General features: G+C 45.3%; 3 protein-coding genes and 1 long non-coding RNA gene across 5 annotated transcripts; 3 read left to right on the forward strand and 1 right to left on the reverse strand.

Moving 5' to 3' along the window:
* The first annotated feature begins 660 nt into the window (after nucleotides 1–660).
* LOC127325760 (uncharacterized) lies at nucleotides 661–4,746 on the forward strand. The gene is made up of 3 exons (XM_051352583.2): nucleotides 661–792; nucleotides 868–1,092; nucleotides 4,334–4,746. The coding sequence occupies exons 2-3, from the start codon at nucleotides 902–904 to the stop codon at nucleotides 4,518–4,520; spliced, it is 378 nt and encodes a 125-aa protein (XP_051208543.1). The 5' UTR covers nucleotides 661–792; nucleotides 868–901; the 3' UTR covers nucleotides 4,521–4,746.
* A 156-nt stretch (nucleotides 4,747–4,902) lies between these two features.
* Nucleotides 4,903–8,528, forward strand: LOC127325731 (CLP protease regulatory subunit CLPX1, mitochondrial). 2 transcript variants are annotated; one of them, XM_051352554.2, is made up of 14 exons: nucleotides 4,906–5,331; nucleotides 5,563–5,627; nucleotides 5,723–5,823; nucleotides 5,908–5,987; nucleotides 6,101–6,151; nucleotides 6,359–6,433; nucleotides 6,532–6,609; nucleotides 6,820–6,876; nucleotides 7,200–7,270; nucleotides 7,363–7,462; nucleotides 7,551–7,655; nucleotides 7,829–7,891; nucleotides 7,992–8,114; nucleotides 8,188–8,528. In XM_051352554.2, exons 1-14 carry the CDS (start codon nucleotides 5,116–5,118, stop codon nucleotides 8,503–8,505), a joined length of 1,503 nt encoding a protein of 500 aa, XP_051208514.1. In that variant the 5' UTR covers nucleotides 4,906–5,115; the 3' UTR covers nucleotides 8,506–8,528. The 2 variants fall into 2 exon arrangements, with proteins under 2 accessions (XP_051208520.1, XP_051208514.1); XM_051352560.2 differs by lacking the exon at nucleotides 7,829–7,891 and having other exon boundaries at nucleotides 4,903–5,331.
* Nucleotides 8,529–8,757: 229 nt separating this feature from the next.
* LOC127325724 (pentatricopeptide repeat-containing protein At3g60980, mitochondrial) lies at nucleotides 8,758–10,939 on the reverse strand. The gene has a single exon (XM_051352542.2). It carries the CDS (start codon nucleotides 10,842–10,844, stop codon nucleotides 8,871–8,873), a length of 1,974 nt encoding a protein of 657 aa, XP_051208502.2. The 5' UTR covers nucleotides 10,845–10,939; the 3' UTR covers nucleotides 8,758–8,870.
* A 1,235-nt stretch (nucleotides 10,940–12,174) lies between these two features.
* Nucleotides 12,175–15,199, forward strand: LOC127325766 (uncharacterized). The gene is made up of 3 exons (XR_007867368.1): nucleotides 12,175–12,702; nucleotides 13,679–13,730; nucleotides 14,801–15,199. It is a non-coding gene; the product is annotated as an uncharacterized lncRNA (long non-coding RNA).
* The last annotated feature ends 3,725 nt before the right edge of the window (nucleotides 15,200–18,924 follow it).

The following is an 18,924-nucleotide window of genomic DNA, read 5'->3' on the forward strand; positions in this document are numbered from 1 at the left end:
CTTACCTGCAAAACTTAGGTTTTCTTGTGTGTGTGTGTGCGGAGTGAGGGGGGGGGGGGGGACTTAGGAGCAAATAAGGTGCAACTTAAGAACTTCTTTGTCAACAATTTAGGAGCTACTTTGTACACAACTTAACAGGAAGCGGCGAACACCTTAGTAGCTACTTTGTATACAACTTATCAGTAAGCGGCCAGCACCTTACTAGCTACTTTGTATACAATTTACCAGTAAACACTGACCAACTTAACAGAAACTAAAATACAGATAACTTGACCTAAAAAAGAAAGTATGAAACCTAGACAACTTGTTTTCTTTAGCAAAGTAACATGTATGAAAAACTCTCAAAACTCAATTAAAGTGTCGTGCGATCTTAGTTAGATGAGTTGAGCAACTAAATCATTTGCATGATTGTCTATACAGAAAAGTAAAAATGCCTAGCACATGCTTGTATAGCGAAACTGTGATTAAAAATTAACTTTACTAAGGATCAAGAAGCAACTTAATAAAAGTGGCCATGCAACTTGTCAGAAGCAACTTATTAAGTCGAATGATTTGCGTCATAAATCAGAACTTTTTATGTCAAAAAAAGTCTATTTTGAATTCGCAATTCCAAAACGCCCGATAGGAATCGTATAATTCACACGAACAGAACTAAAGCAGCATTGACCTCTTCCCCAAGACAAGAAAACCCTTCCTCCGCCCTCCCAAAAGCCGCCCCCTTCCCAAAGAAAAAGCACCACACGCGCCGCCGCCTTCTCCGATCTCCTCCGTCTCCCCCTCCCATCCCCACAGGTAAAATCCATTCCTTTTCCAAGCCCCCGACCCCGAATCCGCACCCGCGATCTCACCTCACCACATTGCCTGCAGGAGCCGTCGCGGCCGAGGAAGCAGCAGCAGATCCATGGCGGCGCTGGGGTCGAAGCTGGCGCAGCTGCAGGGCAAGGCCTGCGAGGCGACGAGGTTCGTGGCCAAGCACGGGTGCGCCTACTCCAAGAACCTCCTCGAGAAGAACAAGCAGTACGTCGTGGACCCGCCCACCGTCGAGAAGTGCCAGGAGCTCTCCAAGCAGCTCTTCTACACCCGCCTCGCCAGGTGCGACCACCCTCTCCCTCCCACTCTCTGCTCCGTCGATCTCGTGGTCCCTATCTGGGTGCCCCTAGCGGTAGATTGCGATGCGGTTTCTTCGTGATTCGGTTTTTGTCAAACCTATAGTATTTCTGAAGCTGTAATCCGTGGTGTTATGTATGTAAAAAAAGACAGTGTCCCAGGTCAGAGTATTGCTTGGGTTATGTGATATCTGTTCAATGTATGACCTATTGACCTTGATTCGTATAGTTTAGGTCTGAATGGTGCGCTGATTTGTAAAAAAAATTATCACTTTATATTCTGAAAAGTACTGTTGATATTATAAACATAGCAAAGTCTGATTATGCTACCTCTTTATTGACTTGTGGCATGCTCACGAATGAACTAATTAGGTATTACCTTACCTGGAGTGGCCTGACCGAACTTTTCATCGCCAGTAAAGTATGAAATTACAATATAAAGAACTGGAGTTGATGTGCCAATGTTCTATACTTGGTTGAAAATCTTGGTTTAGTTTTTTTCTGAGCAAATAGACATGGTTCTCGTAGCTGGAGAGATTGATAATGACTAGAAATCTATGTATGTATGATTCCACTGTGGGCTTCAATGGTCTTTCTTGTGGTTGTAAGTTCAGACTGATGATACTTGAGTGCTTGGATTGGCAAGTGGAAGATGAATTGTAGGTTTTCATATAGTCAGACATGTGGGTTGGAGGTCAAGTTGATGTCAGAAACATTTTTGGTGTAGGTTTGGTTTCACTAGCTAGACGCCTAGACCATGTGATAAACACTGTTTCTGCTTGTCAGTTATGTCTTTACTTTTTCCTTTTTACTCTCTTAAGATTTCATAGTGTAATAAAAGTACTCCACAGGATTGAAAATCTGGTTTAATTTTGTCGAGCAGTAGACATGGCTCCAGTAGCTGGAGACGTTGATAATGACTAGCAATCAATGTATTTATGTTTCCACTGCAGCTCCAATGGTCTTTCTTCTGGTTGTAAGTTCAGATTGATGATGTTTGAGTGCATATGCCAGTTATTTTGCTGGCTTAAAAAATAAGCTCCCCCCTCCCCAGCTTCTCCTATAAGCCATCCGCCTTATTACTTGGAGCTTCTAAATTAAGCATGGGATAACACTAGTTCAGAAGCCCCAAGTAATAAGATGGGTGGCTTATTGAAGAAGCTGGGGAGGGGCAGCTTACTTTTCAAGCTGGCAAAAGAACTGGGCATTGATTGGAAAGTGGACAATGAATTTTAGGTTTTCATGTAGTCATGTGGGTTGGAGGTCAAGTTGATGTAAGAAACATTTTTTATGTAGGTTTGGTTTCACTACCTAGGCCATGTGAGAAACACTGTTTCTGTTTGTAAGTTTTGTCTTTATTTTTCCTTTTTACTCTCTTTAGATTTCATAATGTAATAGAAGGCTCTCTAATTACGACTTCCATTTAGTATCTGTAAACAATGTCTTAGTTTGGTATTATGTTTTGTTCATGATAATACAGTATACTACTGTTGTATATGATCGGGTAATTGCCATTCTGACTTCTTGCAACTGCTACACTCTTCTCTAGATCTCTACATTCAAATTACTGAGCTGTGCTCTAGAACTGCATAATCAGCATCTGTTGTTTGGTACTTGCAACTAAAAAGATCCTCAAAAGACAGATACTCGTTGCATTTATGGGACTGCATAATTTCACGTCTACATGTTTTACATACTTCCTCCCTTTTTTATATGTAAGGCCACAAACCCACATTCCAGGTATCAAGAAAAACACAACCAACTAATAAATGTCATGATTAATTGTGTGGGAGTGGTCTCTTGTCCCTGGTTAATTAAGCATATCACATGTGATGCATCTTTCTCTATGGTTACATGCAACTTTCGCATTAATAAGCATCATCCTAGGTAGAAATCTAATCAATTTTGCCTCAATTAGTGTTAGTGGCCTTACATATTGGCAAAATGTATTTTTGATAGTGGCCTTACATATAAAAATGGAGGTCAAGTTGATGTCAGAAACATTTTGGAGCTAGTTTTGGTTTAACTAGCTAGACCATGTGAGAAACACTATCAGTGATTGTCGGTTATGTCTTCAATTCTCATTTTACTCTTTTCGGATTTCATAGTGTAATAGAAGGCTCTAATTATAATTTATAACTTCATTTTTTCTATCATTGTGAATGTGAACAAATGCCTTAGTTTGGTAATTATGTTTTGTTCATGATGAATACTGTATATGTGGGGTAATTGCATTCTGACTTGCAACCGTGAAACTCTTGTCTTAATCTCTGCATTCAAATTACGATTGTGCTGTAGAAGACTAGAACTGCAGAATCAGCATCTGTTATTTGATATGTGCAGTTCAAAAAATCCTCCAAAAGACTGACTGATTTGCAAAGATTATCACTTTATATTCTGAAAAGTACTGTTGATATTCTAAACATGGCAGAGTCTTTATTGACTTGTGGCTTATTCACGGATAAACTAATTGTACATTACGTTACCTGGAGTGGCCTGACCGAACTTTTCATCGCCAGTAAAGTATGGAACCAATGTTCTCTACAAGATAAAAAATATGGTTTAATTTGTTTGAGCAATAGACATGGTTCCAGTAGCTGGAGAGATTGATAATGACTACCAATCTATGTATTTATTATTCCACTCCAATGGTCTTTCTTGTGGTTGTAATTTCAGACTGATGATGCTTGACTTCTTAGATTGGAAAGTGGAAGATGAATTGTAGGTTTTCATATAGTCATGTGGGTTGGACTTAGAGGTCAAGTTGATGCCAGAAACATTTGGATGTAGGTGTTTGGTTTAACTAGCTAGACCATGTGAGAAACACTATTACTGATTGTTGGTTACGTCTTCAATTCTCATTTTTGCTCTGATCGGATTTCATAGTGTAATAGAAGGCAATTATGACTTCAGTTTATCTATTATCGTAAACAATGTCTTAGTTTGGTGTAATTCTGTTTTGTTCATGATACTAAAGTATACTGTTATGTATGATGGGGGAATTGCATTCTGACTTGTTGCAACCGCTATATTCTTGTCTAAATCTGTACATTCAGATTTCCTGAACTGCACTCTAGAACTGCATGATCTGCATCTGTTGTATTCAAAATAATTCTCAAAAGACAGCGACTCTTTGCATAATTTCACATCTACATGTTTTACGTAATGAGCTGCAACCTGAGTCTTCAACTGTGTCTGCTTACTGACACTTTTTCTTGTTCTTGCAGCCTTCCTGGCCGCTACGAATCGTTCTGGAAGGAGACCAGCCAAGTGAAGCAGCTGTGGAAGAACAGGAATGACCTGAACGTGGAGCACGCTGGCATCGCCGCGCTGTTTGGCCTCGAGTTGTACGGGTGGTTCTGCCTTGGTGAGATCGCCGGCCGGGGATTCACCTTCACGGGCTACCAAGTCTGAGCGACGACTGCCTTTCAGTCCACGTTTCGTCGACTACGAGTTGGAGACTGTTAGCCAATCGGTTTTTTTGTGATCTGATGAGGAAGTTTCGTGTTCAGAAGTATTATTCTTGGTGCTGGTGAATTACATATACATCTCGGTAAATTCGATGATGAGGCACAATAATTTGTCGAATACTTAGTTAAAGACCTTGATGGGATGATATAATATGCGAATTGCGATGCCATGATTGCCTGTTTTATGTATGGGTGGAATGTATTGAATCTTTGCATAAGGAAAACAGGGCATCGATGCCGCTAGAATTCCCTCTCTGTTTAACTTGTGATTATTTGGTTCTCTTGTCATGCCGAGTTTGTCAATAACTCAATATAGATCGTCGTTGCCACTGAGTGAAAATTGTCGCAATGTTTCGCACCGTGAGCCCGTCCCCCTGCTCTATAGGCATCTGTAGTACCGCGCCGGCGGCCGGCATCGGCGACACAGTTCGGCAGTGGCGGCAAAGTCAAATCGCGGACCTGCTGTTCCAACAGCCGCGGCGAACTAGGAGATAGCTCGCTCCCCGTCCGGCGGCTGCTTTGCTGACCGTGTCCTCGTCATGTACGCGGCGGCCGCTCGCCGCCTCCTCCTGTCCACCCGCGCCGCCGCACGGCCGGCACGGGTGCCCCCCTTAGCCGTGCGGGCGCCCTCCTCCTCCTGCTACTACTCCGGGACGGCGCCGTCCAAGTCGCCGCCGCCGCCGCGGTTCCCGACGCCCAAGGAGATCCGCAGGGGGCTCGACCAATTCGTCGTCGGCCAAGACAAGGCCAAAAAGGTTAGCCCAATATCGATCACCTCCTCTTGCCGTCCCCCAGTCCGGCTGGTGCTGATGCTGACGCTCTGCTGCCTGCTCGTGCACAAGTAGCAAAGAACCATGTCTGCGCTTAGTTGCAGAATCAGCACGATTGTGTTAAGTTGTGTGCATAGATTGTGTTAAGTTCTGTGCATAATTTCTTCTATAGCTCTACTTTAAGCCACGGATTTAGCAGATGAATTGGTTCTGCAGGTGCTCTGCGTCGCCGTGCACAATCACTACAAGAGGATATACAACGAGCCCTCCTCCAATAAGTGGTTAGATTATGCCCTTCTCCCGACTGAATTCTCATTGGTTCCAAGCGCACTTGGCGATACTAACTACGGAATTTCACTTTTGGTGATCGATCTAGTTCGTCGAAAACCTCCGCAGGTCGTAATGTTAGCACCAGTGGCAACGACGATACTGAACTCGAAAAGAGTAACATCCTTCTGATTGGGCCAACTGGATCAGGTTTTAATACTTGGCTGTTGTAATGTGATGTTTTTTGCTTCCTAATGTGAATTGCGATTGGAGTATTTTTATTTCTCTCAACAGGTAAAACACTGCTGGCGAAAACATTAGCTCGCTTCGCGAATGTGCCGTTCGTGATTGCTGATGCAACAGCGATTACGCAGGTTCTCTTTCGCCCATTGGTTCTTATAACAAACATATATTGGCAGCAAATCAGGAAGCTGACTGTCAATGCTTCTTTCTTCTTTCTGATGCTACAAATAGACTTCTCTTTCAGGCTGGGTATTCAGGTGAAAACGTGGAATCAATCGTCTACAAACTTCTAGTGGTACATATTCAGCCTATCAGTTTCTTTCTGAATGTAGTGTTGCTAGTTTATGTGACCATTATATTTAACCAAAGTGTCGCTACGTTAACTACTACACCTACATCCCCAAGGGAACAGTATTTTATAACATTCATATTAGTCTTGTCAATTTGGAAATCATATGCAGTAGATCACACTTATTGCATTCTCATGTCTTCTACCTCCTAGGCTGCGGATTTTAATGTCGAAGCTGCAGAGCGTGGCATCATCTACATTGATGAAGTTGATAAGCTTGCAAAACAGGTTCTTAAAAACGAGTAGTTCTGATCACTATTCACACGACCGTGACATGTAGTGGAGCTCATTCCATTTGCGCTAATAGGTTCCATTGGTACATTCAGGTTGGTTGTCAGGAGGACTGGAGGGATGTCTCTGGAGAGGGTGTCCAGCAAGCACTCTTAAAGATCTTTGAAGGAACAGTAAGTGGCATTGTTATACTTTTAGTTGTACATGCTTTTTAGAAGAGTATGAAATTTGATCAACTACAAAAAGATTGTAGCACTGTGTTTTCCAGTGTGTAAGCGTGACTAATCCTGATCACTCTTTTGCTTCCTGAACACTGAACTCACATGTACCATATTCTATTTGTTTGTTTCTAAACAACAGCTGTTTCATGTTCACATTCTTAGGTGATCAATGTGCCAAGAAAAAGAAGTCGAGATAGCCCGTCCGGTGGTTATGTAGAGGTAATTATGCTTTATAACTTTTGATTAGCTGCTCAAATCTGTTTTTAACGCCTACTACCTTGCTCAGTAAGAGTATTTCATTAGTTCAACACCAAAAGTTCCAAAGTCGCATGGTGCTATGGCATAGGTAGTCTTCAACATATAGTTGTTGCTTTCCTGAGTAACTTAACTGACCATCATATATGAGTGTTGTTCTTTTTGTCACAAGCAGCTGGCTTTAGGTACTAATAACTTCAAAAGTGTAATCAGCACCTTGCGTTACAATGATGAGTTGTGTGTATGCAAGTACTCTACTGTTAGATGCACATAATTTTTTTTTGCAGGTTGATACGAAAAATATACTCTTCATTTGTGGAGGTGCCTTCTCTGAGTTGGGAAAGATTATCTCAGAAAGGTTATATGGTTGGAATTAATAAATCTCTACCTTTTGTAACTATCCTTCATGTGTACTTCCATGGCGTATCTGAAAAGTATGTTCTATGCAAGGCATCGTCGCTCCCCTTTTGGCTTTGGAACACCAATATGTGGTGAATTGCGGGATCATGCTTTGACGAATGCTCTTGTGGAATCAAGCTTGCTTCACGATGTAAGCTTAATTGGTGGTTTTCTGACTCTTCTAAGGTTTTTATGCCCACAATTATACTAGTGATAATCTTCAATAACTTCTCACTTAGATCGAGAACGATGATCTGATTGCATATGGCCTCACACCAGAATTCATTGGGAGGTTGCCAATAATAGTTGGCTTAACTCATCTCACTGAAGATCAATTGGTTCAGGTAACAATGCCTGCATATGTTTGTTTCATTCCTGTGTATTTTATTTAGGATCATTTTCTCATCATTACAGTCTATGAGATATGCTATGCTGTCCAAGTCTAGGAGATTGGCTTTGTTGTCCTATCTAGGACTAGGAGATTCTGCTTGACAGTCTTTTCTTCTCATTTTGTCAGGTTCTCAGGGAACCCAAGAATGCAATAGGAAAGCAATACAAGAAGTTGTTCAAAATGAATAATGTCAGTCTTTGATTTGATTGCATCAGAAGTTCTGATGAAATAATTCTCTATGATGATTTGTAAACATGATTTTTTTTTGTTCATTTTTTTCCTCTACAAGGTCAAGTTACATATTACTGAAAATGCTTTGAGACTAATAGCAAAGAAAGCAGCTGCAAGAGAAACCGGAGCGAGAGGTCTACGATCCATAATGGAGGGCATTTTGACAGAAGCAATGTTTGAGGTAGTTTGTACTTTATTCTCTGCGTGCCAGTGGGTAACTGAGACTGACCTCAATTTTGCCCTTGTGCTTGCAGATTCCTGATGCAGGAGAGGGGAAAGAGAAGATAATTGCTGTTCTTGTTGACGAAGAATCCGTAGGGACAGTGTCACGGCGAGGATGTGGAGCCAAAATTTTCAGAGATGATGGAGCCCTGGAACTGTATATTTACCAAAATAATATCAGAGTGCCTGGGCTAATTCATGGGCCGAAACGCAATGTCATTTTCAGTTTCTGCCTTATAGTAGTTCTTTCCGCCGCTAAGCTATGGGTTTATCATACGTTTCATTGTTTCTCCTCGGTATATGCATGGATTGTATTGATACTATGTAAGGCAAACATTTTTACACAATGAAGTAGAGTACGATTTCAGATGTTTGTATGGCTGTCTCACGTTCTGCTCTCTTTCCTAGTTTGTGTCCTACTGTAGTTCCAGCCTCGACTCCGCAACACACCTTAAATTGCCAGGAAGGCAGGAAATATAACTGGTGAACACAAATTCCGTTACACTGAACAAATGTGAAAAGGCTATCTAAGATTATTCATCAAAACTGCATTTTGTTTGTCATATTTCTATGCATCAATCGTGGTTACAGTCTCAACCAGAGATACAGTCAGAAGTTGAAACATTTATAGCCATCAGAGCTCATATTGATTGATGCTCTTACAAGAAGCTACAAGCATATCCTATAATTTAGTGCCCAGAACAAACGAAGGACATCAAAGTTGTTCCTGCCCATCTCCTTTTGTTTCATCACGTAGTGGAGGAATGTCTTGAAGAGTACCTTCTCCAGATGACCTGAGGCCTAGCCTACTGAGAAGCCCGCCATCGAGAGCATTCGGAGTAGATGCAGATGCTTCTGTCTCGCCCTCGGTTCTCCTTCTATGGCCAAGGATAGCCTCAATGGCAGCAGCACTAGCTTTAGCCGCAGCCTCATCCTTGGCAGCAGCCTCTGCCCTCCTTGCCGCCCTCTCTTCCCTGGCCTGTGCCTCAGCCCTCGCCTTCTCTTCTGCCGCCCGCACCACTGCTTCGGCCTTCTCCCTCTCCACGTCTTCATATAGCTTTGCTATGTCATCTTCCCTGCCCTCTCCGCGCAATGCACCTTCCAAAAGCTCCTTCATCTCATCTGTGAAAATCACTTTCTCATCCAACAGAATACCCTTTGCTACCTTGGCTGCATCATCCAACCGCGTTGCGCCTACATACGCCTTTAGCAGTGTCTCATAGGTTGCAATGCTTGGATTAATTTCCTTCTCCTTCATCTGATCAAAGTACTCCTGAGCCTTGTCAAGCAAACTTAAACCGGTCAAGCCATCGACAATCTTATGGTAGTGCGATGCCTCAGGCTTCAACCCCAACTCGGACATTTTGTTGAAGTAACTGACACCATCATCAGGGCGATCAGCTCTAAAGCACGCATCCATGAGCAGCACATGTGTTTCCTCATCTGCGACAAGACTATGATTGTCCATCTCCTTGTGGAGCACCTCTGCCTCATCTACCAACCGATTAAGCCCGAGATGCCGAATCAGATTGTTATATGCTGCTACATCTGGTATGACCTTATACTCTTCCATCCTGTGGAACAGGGTAATCGCATCCTCAAACCTACCAGCAGCACAGTAGGCATCCACCATTACACTGAAGCTTCTAACATCAACCACAATCCTCAGCGGATGGTCATGCTCCGCAAGCATTCTGTCGAACAGCTTGAGTGCATCCTGTAGCATGTGGTTCTGCCCGAGTGCATCCAACACCTCATTATAGCTCTCTGCCCCAAACCTCACCTCCGACTCCGGACCGAGCACCTCCTCGTAGCACTCCATCGCCTTCTCCTCCATTCCCATGAGGAAGTAGGCCTTCATGAGGCTCCCGTACACGATGCCATCGAGAACCGGCTCGCCACCAAGCTTGTCCTGCAGCTCCTGGTACAGCTCCACGGCTTTGGCCCCATCCCCAGCTTGCACGCATCCGGCCATGAGGAGGCTGTAGACATGGGGATCGGGCCCGACGAAGCCGGAAGCGAGCATCTCGTCCTTGAGCTCGATGGCGTGGTGGAGGCGGCCGTGGTCCGCCACGAGGCACTTGACGACCACGCGGTAGGCGGTCGGGGAGGGGGGCACGGGGGAGCCAGCGCGGGCGATCTGGCGGAGGTGCAGGAGCGCGGAGTCGGGGAGGCGGCGCGCGGCGAGCGCGGAGAGGTAGAGCGCGTGGGTGGCGGCGGTGGGCGCGACGGCGGCCTGGATGGAGAAGCGGTGGAGCGCGAAGAAGTCGTCGAGGCGGCGCGCGCGGAGGAGCGCGGCGAGGACGGCGACGCAGGTGAAGGAGGAGGGGCGGCAGTTGGAGTGGAGCGCGTGGCGGGCGAGGAGCGCGGCCTCGGCCAGGTCGTCGCGGGCCTCGGCGGGGGCGGCTAGGTCGTCGGTGGCGAGGGCGGGGGCGGGGGCGGCGGTGGCGGGTGGGGAGAGGAGCGCGAGGATGCGGTTGTGGAGCGCGCGGCGGGAGGGGGCCAGCGAGGGGAGGGGCTCCGCGAGGCGCACGGAGCTCGGGGAGGGCGGCGGCGCGGGGGGCGTCGAGACGAAGGCGTCGCGGCGGCGCGCCCGGCGGGAGGCCGCGGCGGAGGCGGCGTCGGCGTGGGCGAGCGGGAAGAGCGCCGGCACGAGGCGGCGCGCGGAGAGATGCTTGGAGAGCGACATCTCCGCCGGGGGCTCGGGTGCGGCGCCGCCGTGCGAGGAGGGGCCGAGGGTTTAGGCTGTTTGGGTCGAGGAGGAGACGGCGGGCGGAGGGAGGGACTGCCTAGAAACGGAAGCAGTTTTTTACTACTCCGTATGTTATTATTATTCAATCGAAAACTCAATTCGGCTGCCGGGGTTTTCTTTTGAAATTAAAATTCGGCTGCCGGGGTTCATATGAACCCATTATTTAAAAACATATTTTCAAACATTAAAAAAATAGACGAGTGTACATTTCTATGATTCATACGCGAGTTTTTAGCAAAAATAATTTTTGTGTCCCCAGTAAAAAGACATTTTGGTGCTCCATCTTGATTATGCACTGAGACATTTTTTTGCCAATTTTTTACATAGGACATATAAAAAATTCATGAAAAATTGTGTGCAAATATAGGACATAGGGATCTGGATGTACATGTTTTTATTATTTTTTTTTACATTTTAAAATTTATTTATAATGGATTTTTCATAATAGTTCATATGCACATGGGACCGAAAATCCGTTATTTTATGGGGACTTTGCTTCTCGCCTTTCTTTACTTTGGATTTCTGTGTTTTTTTTCATGAGTCATCCTAGATATCCCAGCGGTTTTGTTAGTTCAATAGGATTGCAAATTATTGGCTGGTAATATAGCTTGGTCTTTCTTGTTTACTCTTGTCATGGAAAAATAGAGTTTGTCTAGATATCCAAATGAATTTGTCAAGTGTCTCATTTAGTTGACACCGATGTTCTTGCTCTTGCTCGTCAGAAAACGGGGACGCACCACTCGTCAGAAAAAACGGTGAGGCATTCAGAAACACCATGTAGTAGTAGTACCATTTTCAGTGCGGCAGTGCCGACATCTTTCTATTTTGCGAAACACAATACAGATACAGACGTTCACAAAAACTTACACATACACACTCACTCCTATGAACGCATACACGCACATCATATCCATATGAGCACCCCCGATTGACTGGTTCATGAACTTGATCCAGTGAGTCTTGAGATTGACGAAGTCATCAGAGACGCCTCGCTGTGGTGAGAATATCGTCTCGCACTAAAAAATATTCTACCTTTACGAGACACCAAAGTGTCAAACCTGAAGGTATCATCCAACCACAGGTTAGGTTACTTCTTCAGACCTGGCTTTTCTTATTTGTCTAGTCTTGCAAGTATAATCAGATAAGATGCAAGAATGAGGATGACCCATGCCTTGTGTTGTGGGCGGTGTGGCACGCAAGGAACACGAGGGTTCATGATGAACCGGTGAAAGAACAGCGTCCACCTCGGCTGTTGACAGGTGTGGAAAGAAAGCCGACCAGTTCCCTGCTAGACGCACGAGAGAGTGAGAGAGCCCGCCCAAACCGCACCCACGCCCCGCGCCCGCCACGCCGGTCCGGTCGCCGGTCGCCGGCCGCGGGGTTCCCACGCCCCCATGCTGCCCTTGTGAGCCCATTGATACCACCACCGCCTCCATCCGCTTCCCCTGCCGCCGCCCGATCCCACCACCGCCTTTGTCGTCGTTGCCTCACCGCCACCGCCACCTCCTCATCCCGAGCGGCTCGTGTCCCTCCTCCTCCCGCTCGGCCGCCATCCGGTCCCAGCACCTCCCGCTCGGCCGCCACCTGTCCCCTGCAGCTCCCGACGTCGTCGCATCCCGTGCACCACCTCGTCCTCCTCCACCACCCACCTCCGCCTCCCACTGCGGCCACCCATCGTCACCGAACGCGGCGTCCGCAGCCCCGCGTGGCCCTCCTTCCTCCGCCTCGGCTGAAGACCCCACCGCCCGGCGCTCCCCGCACACCAACTGTTCGGGGAATTGCCCGACCCAACTAGGTGAGGCTTTTTGAATATTCTCGTGGAGCTGTTGTTTATAGTGCGCGATTTGTGAATTGCAGTGCGCATTTTATTCACATTTAATGCGCGATTGTGAACTTCTAAGTTCAGCAGCTAACTATTTTAGCTAATTATTTGTCAAAATGAAAAAGAGAAAACTCAACTGGAAAGTAAGCACGGTAGGATTTTCAATAAAATACAGAAGCATGAATTGATAAACTAATGAAAGTTCAGCAGCTAACTTTAGCTAATTATTATGGAGTAGTACCCTGTTGGTGTGTTGTCACAGACTCACATGCATAGTTTCAGTTGGGCGCTTAGGCATAGTTTCAGTTGGGGCTTTGTTCAGTTGGCTGTTTTGTTAGTTGGCTTAGTGTACTCAACTTGGAAGCAAGAATCATCCACATCATCTTATTGACATTGTTCAAAAAATGTGAACTCTGCAAACTGTGTATCTAGCGCACCGCAAACGATTGATGGAGAAAATTGGAGGGTTGTCTTTGGTCTTTTGTAGAAACGCCAATGCGTAATTTTATGTAGGAGAGTGCCTTTGGGCAGGGTCAGCGTTTCACATCTGGGTATTTTACTACTTGAATCTACTGCCATGATTGTGCACTGACATAATTTTACAAGTGCATTTGTATTTGGGTGTTGATTGGTTCATTGTGGCCTTGTGGGCTGTAAGGGTGCTTTTGTGACATGATTTTCCCTGACTTCTTCAGGTTGGGTGTTGTTTCCATCTTGGGTGGAGTAGTTGTGTTTGTTCAATTTTGTGTTGCCCATTGACCGTGATAATGTAATGTTTACATAATTGTTTGTTACATTTGGTTAGGCTGGTTGATATGTGCACCGATGCCGGACATTTTTACTCATTTAGTCATAAATCTAGTGTAATTCCAAGAAGAATATGGCATTCTATTTTTCACTGATTGATGCTGGTGGTATCTAATGGTTAAGCCTCAATCCTTAATTGCAGCCTTCTGATACAAATCATGGACCAGATAGGGGAGGAGCATTTCCCATGGAAGGTAAGTTTGATTTATAACCAAGGTTCAAAAAAGGGGAAAGCGTAATCTGTGCATGGATCCTATAGGTTTATACTGCTCCTCTCCATGAACATATCTGTTCCTGCTAGACCATATACACCATAGTACCGTTATTGCTATCGGTTTATGTTCTGCTTTCAAGAAAGGGCCTACAGTAGGTCTCCCATCCAAGTTACCGGGTGCAGTCTTGGGATCATAAAGCCAAAGTGCTCCAACGTTGCAGTCCAGAATTGTTTTGCATGGACACATTGAAGCATCGCATGGTATAGTGTTTCATCCTCATGGAAAGTAGCATTTTCCATCACGTGCCTCCTGGCCATTTCAGCATAGCAAGGAAAAGAAAACTTCAAATCCCGCCACCAGAAGATCCTCACTTTCAGTATTAACTTTAGCTGCCAAGGTTCTTCCATACTTGATCAGAGTCCGAGTTTGAGCTCCCCGGGGCCTCAGCTATGTGCCCCCTCCCCCATTGCGAAGAACAACCTCTGCATCAAGAGGACAGAAAGTCTCAATTACTATCTCTTCATCCCATTTGCATGTAGCTGGATCAGTGACTTCAGCTACCATCTTCAATTCTGTGTCTTCGTTCCATACAAGTGGTTTCAGACCCGGTACACCAGTGAGCCATTGGTTCTCCCAAATAAGGGTGTCATTTTCATTATCAATTCGACGAATACGACCTTTCTTAAGCACCTCTCTGCCACATATGATAGTTTTCCAAACTCTGGATGCACTCCGTGGGCATCTTACAGATAGGATATCTCCATTTGGGAAATACCTTCCCTTCAACACCCAGCACATAAACTTGTTGGATTCTCAAGCTCCAAGCTTGCTTCCATAACATAGCATTGTTAAGTTTTTGGAGGTCTCTAAACCCCAGACCTCCTTTACTCTTTGCAATTGACATCTTGTCCCATGATTGCATTCCACATTTGTCAATGATCCACTCCACTAGTACTTGGATGAAATCGCCATATGAACACTATTTATAACTAGAACTGCTTGCAAAGTTTATTGCTCGCCTTGATAATATATTCGTATACACTACACAGGGGAAGGATAAAGTTGAAGAATCTCGTGCTAGAGCCACTGGACTTTATGGAGAGACAATGGATTTGTTTATCGGGAAATATACCATGGGCATCTATGAAAGAGATGTACTAATCAAGAAAGGGGTACAATTGAAGAGGGAGACATTTGAGTTACTTTCCGAGTTCTTCCATCCTAATGTTGTTTGCATCCTGGACTTCATTGATGAAGACAAAAACCGTGTCAGTTTTGTTGTTTCCAACGTTGATGCGTCATTCTTAGCTTGGTTGAAAGCAGAAGGCAAACAAAAACAACTTATGTTTGATGAAAATGGAAAGATGAAAACTTTGTTTAGGGACATGATTATGTAGGTTTACTTCTTGTTCATTCATCAATTATAGTGTTTTATTTCTTTCCATAAACTTATATATATATATATATACTATGTATATATATAATCTTTACAGTGAACTGTGTGATCTGGTGGATAGCTTGCTTGGTAAAGGTATAGTCATTGCGAACAGTTTCAACATGGAAGACTTTTACCTTACGGATAAGTGATGATGAGATACCTAAGTTGGTCCTTCTGTTGACTGCAGGTGAGTTTTTTCATGTCATAGAACATGTGTTGAATCCGTTTTCTTATATCTTTACATTCTGCTTTATAGTGTAGCAATAAGTCTAAATATTAGCGTTAGATATGCAATAAGTCTAAATATTAGCCGTTAGATATGCTACATCAGACGGTAGAGAAGCGCCAGATTCGAGTGCCCGCGGTTTAGATTGGAGTCGAGCCGATGGCTGGCATTGTTGGAATTCCCTTTTTTTTCGAGAAAATGCAAAAGAATTTACGTTTCATTTCTTGAAAAGGAAGGCAGCAGGGTACAACCTCCAGAGAGGAGGGACACACACACAAACACATGCACACACACAACCGTCCTCACCAAGCGACTACAACTAGGTGAGGAGGTGCCTCCAAATTCAAAACGCAACATCAAAGGGCTTCGCCTAGCCTAGCCTCCAGCCATGAATGGCGAGGTGTTGAGACTCTGAGCAACAGGGCACGCCACAACCAATGCTAGACGCCTCCAAGGACAAATGCAGCTGCAGCATAGCCCAGGCCAACGTACCTCGCACCCATAAATGCCTAGAGAGTTGGCAGGTGGAAGGCAGGACAGGACCTGGCTGGAACTAGTGTAGCAGTCACCGGCGTAGTGCACCCCGGAGTCCAGCACCCAGTGCGGTGAACATGCCAAAGCAACGCATCACCACCATCTCTTGCTGCCGCATCGGGTACTCCACGTGCAGCCCAAGCAGCGCCTTCAAGAAGGGAGCGACGCAGAGATGCCGTCGCTGCCCGGTCCGGGAAGCCAAACCTAGGGTTTCCCACGGTGCTCGTGGAGGATGTCAAGTAAGGGTTATGACAACGCCTCCATGGTGGTAACAGTGTCCTCAGGCGTCGCCATTGTCAGCACCGGCCATCACGGTGCAGGGATTTCGCCCAACCCAAGAGCATAGACTATTTAAGACCACCAAAGAGGGCAGACTGGAGATGGGATCATGTTGCTGAGGAAGAAAGCCAACACGGGGAGGGGAGCCAAGTAGTGTTGTCGTCGAGGTCGGGAGGCACCGACTAGAGCATGCCAGCCAACAGTTGGGAGCACGTCGCCAGACTGGTGGCCGAAGGGGCCAGCCACCGTGCCGTCGCAAACCATGGTCGTCATCCGCGCTGGCCCGCATCCACCGCCGCCAGGAACCGCCGGGGCACAACAGAGCAGGCACTGCCGCTGCTCGCGTGCTCGTCTGCCCAGCAGCTACCACCGGCGGCGTCTGGGAGGGTGTGGGAGGAGGGAGGGTGGAGGGCAGGGACGGAGGAGAGCCGCGGGCTGGGGCGGCCCAAATCTGGATCTTCACCTCCTTCACGTGCAGCCGGCGACCGGCCAGCAACCGTCGCCTCGGTGGCCCGTGCTCGCCGCCCGCCATGGCAGCTCGACCTCCTTTGCGCAGGCAGCCGCCTGCCACCGTGCATCCGCACCCACCCACCGCGCCATGCTCGCGCGCCGGCGCCCGAACGGGCCCCGCCGCCGCCCTCCGGCAAGGACTTTGCCTGCCAGCATCCTCCGACGGCGGAGAGGGAGGGACGAGGGCGAGGAGGGCTAAGGTTTCGCCACCCGAGTCGCCCCAGGGGAGCGGCGCAGGGGCAGTTGGAATTCCCTCATAGGCGCAATAACTACAGTACGATCTATAGTACATCCACTGCCAAAGTTGTTGTTGTAAACAAGATGTTGCCGTAAACAAGATAATAATAATGTTTCAGTAACATTCTATTCGTGTAAGTTCAGATTTATGTCATGATATGTTTTTTCTTCAGATTTAGGTTCGATGTCGCAAGGGTGGCCAATTACCTTATGAATCATTTATGCAAGAGAGATAAATTAATTTTGTGTTATAGTTGTGATATATTTGGTCGAACTTGGAGAATTTTGACTTGGGAGTAGGGCTGCAAGCAGCACGCTATGCGGGGCGGATTTGTATCCAAACAGTACATATTTGGTGGATTCGGAATGATTTCCTGTAGTGCAATTTGTGCTAATTACCATGATTTGTGGGATTATGCGGGACCTGCTTCTGTAGCCCTACTTGGGAGGAAGCTATAACTTAATTCAGTTTGGAACAAACGAAGTAGGTTGCATGTTTAGTACTATGTGAGTTTTAGGGTCTTCTCAGCTTATACCAACTTGTGATTTTACACAGTGCAGAACTTCTCTTATCTTTTTTTAAATATGCATAGTGTAATCAATCGATCCTATTTTGAAAATGCAGTGAAAAAGCCCCAATATCCTAAACATGATGTAAAAGAGAGTTGGAAATCTGTTAGAAACTTTATAAACTCATGTTGCACCGAATGTGATACCAAGTTAAACTCCTGGGGGAAGAATTGCACCGAGGTCACTGACGGTAGCCATGGCGCCCTGGCTGTAAGACTTAAAACCTTTACCCGCTGATTGTTTTTGCTGCGATTTTTCAATTCCCCACTGTTAAACGGAATTGGTGATGTGCAACCACACAGTCCTCATCTGCTTATTGGAATCTTAGCCACACGAATTTATCAAGAATGAGAGATATATAGTTCTATTTTGTGTATAACTAATGTTCTATAAAGGAATATTTTTTTAACACTTCATAACTTATTGCAACTAATGTTCTATACGTATGTAGTTAAACATCATGATTTTAATTTGGTAAATTTTAAATTCATAAATAATGTTTGATGCTTAAATCTTTTAAGTAATAAAGCACCCTTTATCGAGAAAATAACATTATGTTTGATATATGCTCCCTGGTTTGTTGAGATATTGCTTCTCTATTAATTGTTATTGTTAGTATTTACTTAATGAGATTAAGGTTACAATGTAAGTGACGAAAATTGTACACACCTACTCTCACATAGCGAGCACATGTCAAAAATGGTACTATCAATAGTTTTTCTTAACTAATTTTGATTGTGTATGTTCTTTATCGTCTACTATATATAAAAGGTTGTGGAATTCTCTAGATATTGGTTTTAAAATATCCATATCCACAAGAACTCACATTGTTAAGTGTGATATACTATGAGAATAAGGTCCACCCACCCCGCTTTGCTAGGAACTAGAACAACTTCAAGGAAGCAGGTGACAAGGTATCAACTTGTCAATGCCTACAGATTGTAGACTAGGATTTTCAGGGAAGTAAAGGGCAAGTAGATCTCGAAGGTTCAGCCGGAAAAGTACTCGACTGTTAAAAAACTAGGGTTGTGTTGACAATGAAATCTGTCCTTTCTTTCTCCCTTGACTCCCCCTTATATAGGAGGCGGAGCCGAGGGTTTCGTGATGTACAAGTTACAAAGTCCGGGAGACTCTTTGAGTTCGTCCCGTAATAGTTACAAGTCAGTATTCCTAATACAACTCCATCTTTCCAAACTATCTTTTAACTGGGCTTTCGGGCTTCATAAACTTCGGGTCGTGGGCCTTCAGTAAACCCCGAGTACTATCTTCGGCAGGCCCATTGGGGATGCCTATGTCAGTAGCCCCCGAGATTTTGCTTGAATCGAAGAATCAGGGAAAATCTCCATCTTTACAATTATCATAGGACTTCTTCGAGTCAA

The sequence above is a fragment of the Lolium perenne genome, chromosome 1 (genome assembly GCF_019359855.2).
Source record: "Lolium perenne isolate Kyuss_39 chromosome 1, Kyuss_2.0, whole genome shotgun sequence".
Taxonomy (NCBI): Eukaryota; Viridiplantae; Streptophyta; class Magnoliopsida; order Poales; family Poaceae; genus Lolium; species Lolium perenne.

Excerpts from the sequence above, each read along its gene's own strand:
- LOC127325760 (XM_051352583.2), top strand. The coding sequence starts at position 902 with ATGGCGGCGCTGGGGTCGAAGCTGGCGCAGCTGCAGGGCAAGGCCTGC. Across the intron at positions 1,093-4,333 it reads TTCTACACCCGCCTCGCCAG|CCTTCCTGGCCGCTACGAAT; the intron begins GTGCGACCACCC and ends TTGTTCTTGCAG.
- LOC127325731 (XM_051352554.2), top strand. The coding sequence starts at position 5,116 with ATGTACGCGGCGGCCGCTCGCCGCCTCCTCCTGTCCACCCGCGCCGCC. Across the intron at positions 7,271-7,362 it reads GGAAAGATTATCTCAGAAAG|GCATCGTCGCTCCCCTTTTG; the intron begins GTTATATGGTTG and ends GTTCTATGCAAG. Across the intron at positions 8,115-8,187 it reads TGACAGAAGCAATGTTTGAG|ATTCCTGATGCAGGAGAGGG; the intron begins GTAGTTTGTACT and ends TTGTGCTTGCAG.
- LOC127325724 (XM_051352542.2), bottom strand. The coding sequence starts at position 10,844 with ATGTCGCTCTCCAAGCATCTCTCCGCGCGCCGCCTCGTGCCGGCGCTC.